A 6,000-nucleotide genomic window follows, 5' to 3' on the forward strand; every position below is an offset into this window, starting at 1 on the left:
ACATGAAATGAAATATAACTTTATACGAGCAAAATGAAAGTACAATGCCAAGTGTTTCATACTGGACTGCAAAGCTATATTGACATATGAATAAGCTGTGTGAGGAAAGTTCTAATGTTATGTCTTCTTTTTCATTTTCTACCTTACTATATTTTTAAGACCATTCATCGTTGGACCTAGTTTAATGTTTCTAGAAGAAATAAAGGAAGGAAGCATAGGAAGTAAAAAAGGAATAGAGTTTTGAACTGTTAGAATATTAAGAAGTTTATTGATAGGATTTAGATAACGGCAAGGACATGAAATGTCCATAAAATGGTGGGATCCAATCAAAGGGAAAAGGGGAAGTCAGCATATGCGAGCCATAGCTTTTCATGGTTCCTTATTTTCGTTGTTTCCCATGAATCATGACATTTGGCACAACTCAAACATTTATATATTTATATTCAGTACTTGATCCAACAAAAAAAAAAAAGAGAGACAACAGATAAGAACTGAAAATAGTTAGCTTAATCATGCAAAAAATATGAATGGTAATTGGCAAAGGGGGATTGGATCAACCATGTATTACACAAGCTGCCACCTTAACCTAAACATAATTCCACAATTCATACAAATTAGAGCGCCTGAGTGGATTCACACAGTGCAACAAGTGGTGTAAGTAGATTGAATTTAAATATTTATGTAAAAGAGAAGCTCTTAAAAACTGAAATTGACTTGAATTCAAACAAAAGCCGACACCATATGAGAAATATTGAAAAGAGAAACTAAGTAGATGTGTGAAAAGCCTATGTCTCAAGGTTTTAATATTCCTATATCTAAAGTTTATAGCTCAAGTTATAACAATAACTACCGACTTGAGGGGCAGTGACAAACTGGACTTCAGCTTAATTTGTCTGACAAGAAATGATTAATCAATCTGCCCATCTATTTTTTAGTATTTCTTTCTTTAAAAATTTATAAAATTTTAATTAGATTTTATAAAATATTTATCTTTTGAGTTTTTCTGCATTAAAAAAGTTATATTTATTTCAAAAAGTATTTTGGAAAAAAAATAGTACTGAATTCAGCTTCTCCTTAAAAAAACAGAAAAAACAAACAGAGAAAAGAAAAACAATAACTAATGACAGCCCAAAAGGACCAGGTAAACGCTCCACTTACCTAGTCATGCAAGTAGCTATGATCTATGATGAAGAAGTGCAACAGTGTGAATACTTCTAAACAGAACCCGGGTCGTACCGTATCTTAATCGTGTGGAATACATATCTTTGTTAGAATATTGTATGGTGCTCCAAATACTTTGTATTTTTATAATTTTTTGTTTTAAGTTTCTTAAGTTTTATACAATACTTGTTGAAACACCACAACAAATAGCAACTAAAAATGCAGAGACAAACGAATGCTATAACACCGAACTTCAGCTCACCCGTGCCATTCCTAATTATGTCAAAAATAGTGTCTTAAAAGTGCATCTGGTGATTTGTATCCACTGGCATCCTCCACTTATTTGAAAGATACATTTTGAATTATGGTTAGGCAATAGCTTTACTTATTAGTTTGCATAACTATCAATCGGTATCTCATTGGTGTAAGTTGTCAGATATATACACAGAATCATTTCATCCATTTTGCTTCTTTTGACAAATAGTTTGAAGTTTAGTGAATTGAAAGATACATTTTGAATTATGATTATTATTAGCCAATAGTTTGTATTTTAATTTTTAAAAATAAATAATCACTAAAAATATATTGAACATATTTAAAACGTGTTACTAATAGTTTTCTTAAAATAAAATAAAATATGGTAATAACATTTAAAATTTTCACTTCTAATGTACGTATCACCGATTAACATAATCAAGGAGCACAGTTACTGCATAATTACATAATGCGGCTTTAAACATAATTAACGTAAACAAAAAGATACTGTGAAAAAGAAAGAAATAACACATTTCCTCACTTCTTACTTGAGCCCTTTACAAAATTTTCTACACACGAAATGGACACCTTTGATTAACAATGAAACGAATTAAAACTAGAATACAAACAATCACATTTTACCTAAGACCCCAACATATATAGTATATATCAAAATGCTAGTGGTAGAGGTTGGGCTTCTAAGAAGGACTTGAACAGCACAAGTGATCTTTGAGGCTGTGAAAAAGGGGCTTCATGTGATGCTCCCCTAATGGTAGCAAATGAAAGGATGTTACCATATACTTGAGTCCACCCACCCACCTGAAACAAGCATGCAATATTTTCTTAAGCACAATAGAAATTCAATAGGGTATGTGTGATCTCATCAAAACTCAACAAGTCTCACCTGCTGCCCCTCAAACCAAACCCTGTAAGGAACAGTGGTATTCAATCTTAGTTCTTTTGCCAATTTACGTACTAATGTTCTGCTTCCAGTTAGTGGAATAACTGAATCTTGATCACCACTGCAAAACAAGAAAGGCTAATTATGCATATTCATGCCAAAAACTTTCATTTGGTCTAGAATAGAATTTTCAATTTCATAAGGACGCAAGCATGAACCTGTAGACCAAAACTGGTATTCCTGCCTTGACTAGCTTCCCCACAACCGTGATTGTTGGTATCTCCAAGTCACGCAGCTCATAATCCAGGACACTAATGGACGCATAACATTGATATTAACAAAAGTGACTAAGCTTAAGTTGTTGGAGAATGCAATGTATTAGATGAAGATTTAATTGAAGATGTTTCTTCCCATGACTATTAAAAAAACACTAAAAAGAGTTATACAAAGAGAAACACAACATAAGGTTTAATTTCAGTGTGTGTTTGGAAACAAGTCAGAAAAACATGTAAATATATATTCAACACAAAAGTTACTACTAGTAGTATTGAAGTAAATGTGAATTCATGATCATTCTAATGTGAATCCAAACACACTATTTCTCATGAACACAAACATAAAAAAAGAGAATTACTTGCTGCAAGCAGACCATCTTTGCACCCCAATCAGACGTGCATGCAAAGCTGACTGCACATCTTTTCTGTTAAGATAATTAACTGTTTCATCTTCCACACATACATCTATCGTTTCAGTAACTTGCTGCTTTGATAAATAAGACCAGCATTTCAAGCTCTCAGAATTTAGATTCAAGTTAGATAGAAATTCAAGCCAAGGCAAGTGTTGGTGAAATTTGAAAGTGAAAACATGCGACAAGATAAACTCACCTGGGGGTTGAGGACTTTGGTTTGTGAAAACACAGAAGATATACAAACATCAAGGGTAACATCATACTTGTCAACAAATCTACTGGTTTCCGTACTAACTTGGCTCATTACACTTGAACAGATAGGAGAAACAGCACCATTATAGTATTCCCTCACATATCTTGAATAGTTGCAAACAGAAGTGAACATTTTGTATGTTAGATCTGAAATTAATCCATGAGACCAGAAGAACTCAGCTCTCGAATTGAAATCTGTTGCAAATTCTAGAACTGGATTACCAAGCTGCATCAAAAGAAACAAGTTTTAGATGCCAAAATTCCTTAGTCAAATTGCAAATTAGAGAAATTTTAAGCTGAATTTTTTTTTCAAATTTTTCTCCAAAATCTTTCCAGACAGAGAAATAAAAGCTGGTATCAAGATACAGAGAAGAATGAGGTCTGTATGAATAAGAAAAGAAGAATAATTGGAAGTTTGTGCGGTAACTCACAGCAATGCCTTTTAAATTGAACAACATTTCCTTTTTGTTGAATTGGAGCATAAGCTCAGCCAGTTGAGGAACATAATGACCTAATAAAAAATACTAAACATATAAATGGCTGCATAGCTTTCATGAAGAGATATACAGCTAATAAATAAATAGAAGAGTTACCAGCATAGCTTTCTCCGACAATGAACAAACTTCTGTTTCTATATTCTGGGAACTTTATAAACCAGTTTTGCAAGAAAACCAGATTATCCCTGGCTATAAAGAGAAAGACAAACAGTTATCAGTAACAAACCAACACTATGTAAAGAAAAACAACACTATTATCCAGTGGACAAGCATAACTGTAAAGTAAAACAGCAGGTGGCGAAATAACAATTGTTAATAAGGATTTTAGCAAAAGGGACAGAACAGAACTTTGCAAAAGGTAAAGATAACAAGAAAAGCAAAAGGGAGAAGTGAGAATAAACAAGAGGAAATTGAAAAAGAAGAAAAAAAAATATTTGACTGAGATCTCCCTGTCAGTAAATTATTTCTTTAGTGATTTCAAAATGCTTGCATTGAATGGAGCTTTTCCATTCTAATTAATAACATTGAGAATTATTTAAAACCAAATGTTGAAATTAAAAAAAAATTTAGAGAAATACATTATAAAGACTTGCCTGTAATCTTGTCATTCACACCTTCATAAAAGGAAGTGTCAGTTGAGTAAGAGAAGCCAACTCCAACTGGCGTTTCCAAATACAGCATATTAGCTTCTGCAATTAATGTGTATCACAATGCTGATGAGTATGTCATAGTAATGCCAAAAGTGAAACCACCCCATTAATGGAAAATAAATACACATGATATGTGTAGACAAAGGTTGGTTGAGGAAGGTAGCTAGGTACCTCGATTCCAGCTGAATTGGTTCCTAATCAAGGCCTCTCCTTTGGGCCTAAATGGTCCATTCTCGGAAAATGCACCAACTCCCAGAGAAGAACAACCAGGCCCTTCAAAAGAAAATGACAAAACACAAAGTTCTCAATATCTGATGTTTCAAAGAAACTAAACAAAGTGTTAGAGACTAAGGAGCACCTCCATTGAGCCAAAGAACAAGGGGTTTGGAAAGTGCATCTTTTTCAGCTTCAGCGAAGTAAAAAAACAGTGCTTTCTGGTTTTTGTGATCAACAGTCACATAGCCTGAAAACTGATGAAACTCAACATGGGGTTGACCTGGTAAGCGAGTGATACTATTCCTATGAAGGTGAGAGAGTGAAGGGTGTGCAATGCCAAGATGAAGGAGTAGAAATAGCACTGCCACACACGTTGCAATGGAACTCCAAAGTAGAGAAGACATAGTTTCACTTTGAGAACCCAAAAAGCTTAGCAGCTATTTCTTGTTGTGTGTGATGTGAGTAAGTGACTGCCTTGTGTTGTATGTATATAAAAGTGAGAAAGGTTTTTGCTTTTTATAATGTTATTATTTGGTGTTTTGTCTCTTTCGAAACTTATGGTTGGAAATAGGAGAGGGAGTGCCAAGGACAGTGAACTGTGAAGTGATGCGAATTTTGAAGACTGTAGAATTGAATATGGTGATTTGGTTCATTTGAGACTCTCTGAATGCACGTGCCTCACAATCTGAGTTGTATTTTCAGACACCTTTCCTTCCTCAAACATTTATTTTAGTTTTAATTCTAATTTTTTCACTAAATTTAGTTTAGATTTTGGTTTAAACTTTAATTTAAATAAAAAAAATTCCATGATCCCGAATCAGTATGATCCCGATCAATAGGACCACTCAAAAATTTCTCCATCTTTTGTTCGTTTTATTGAATCTCACAATAAGTAAATGTAATATTTGAAATAAGAGACTTTTCCAATGTAATTGTGTTAAAGCTCACATTTTAAATTAGATTCAATAAGTAAACCGTTAAATTAGATCCAACTCAAGATAAAACTAAAAGTTGGCTTGAATTTTCAAATAAAATAACTTTGTTATATGTATATATTAATAGTATTTAATATTTTTATTATAAATGATAAATTTTATTTGTAGTGATATTTTTTAAATGTCCTGGTTGATTTGAATTTACAAAAATGTTAAAAAAAATATTAACAAATTTTAAAAATAATAAAAAATTTAAAGCATAAAAAATTGTCAATAGTAGTTTTTTCAGCTCATGGCAATTTTTGAAAATTTTTCATATTATTGTAATTTTATCCAAAAATTCATATTTTAGTAATTTTTTATTTTTTAAGTCAAAAATTGTAAGTAACAATTTTTATTACTTTATATTTTTTCAATTTAACATTTAAATTTTTTAAATATTTTT

At 32.1% G+C, this 6,000-nt stretch overlaps 2 protein-coding genes across 2 annotated transcripts; both read right to left on the bottom strand.

The window, feature by feature from the left end:
- Nucleotides 1-2,085: 2,085 nt before the first annotated feature.
- On the bottom strand, nucleotides 2,086-4,435 carry LOC113863309 (serine carboxypeptidase-like 45). The gene is made up of 8 exons (XM_027496844.1): nucleotides 4,348-4,435; nucleotides 3,851-3,943; nucleotides 3,689-3,768; nucleotides 3,202-3,483; nucleotides 2,952-3,079; nucleotides 2,536-2,628; nucleotides 2,321-2,438; nucleotides 2,086-2,235 (listed from the first exon to the last, which is right to left on the bottom strand). Exons 1-8 carry the CDS (start codon nucleotides 4,433-4,435, stop codon nucleotides 2,086-2,088), a joined length of 1,032 nt encoding a protein of 343 aa, XP_027352645.1.
- A 132-nt stretch (nucleotides 4,436-4,567) lies between these two features.
- On the bottom strand, nucleotides 4,568-5,024 carry LOC113862565 (serine carboxypeptidase-like 45). The gene is made up of 2 exons (XM_027495645.1): nucleotides 4,763-5,024; nucleotides 4,568-4,677 (listed from the first exon to the last, which is right to left on the bottom strand). Exons 1-2 carry the CDS (start codon nucleotides 5,022-5,024, stop codon nucleotides 4,568-4,570), a joined length of 372 nt encoding a protein of 123 aa, XP_027351446.1.
- Nucleotides 5,025-6,000: the final 976 nt, after the last annotated feature.

Source organism: Abrus precatorius, unplaced genomic scaffold, assembly GCF_003935025.1.
Source record: "Abrus precatorius isolate BTA unplaced genomic scaffold, Abrus_2018 Scaffold3, whole genome shotgun sequence".
In the NCBI taxonomy this organism is placed as follows: domain Eukaryota; kingdom Viridiplantae; phylum Streptophyta; class Magnoliopsida; order Fabales; family Fabaceae; genus Abrus; species Abrus precatorius.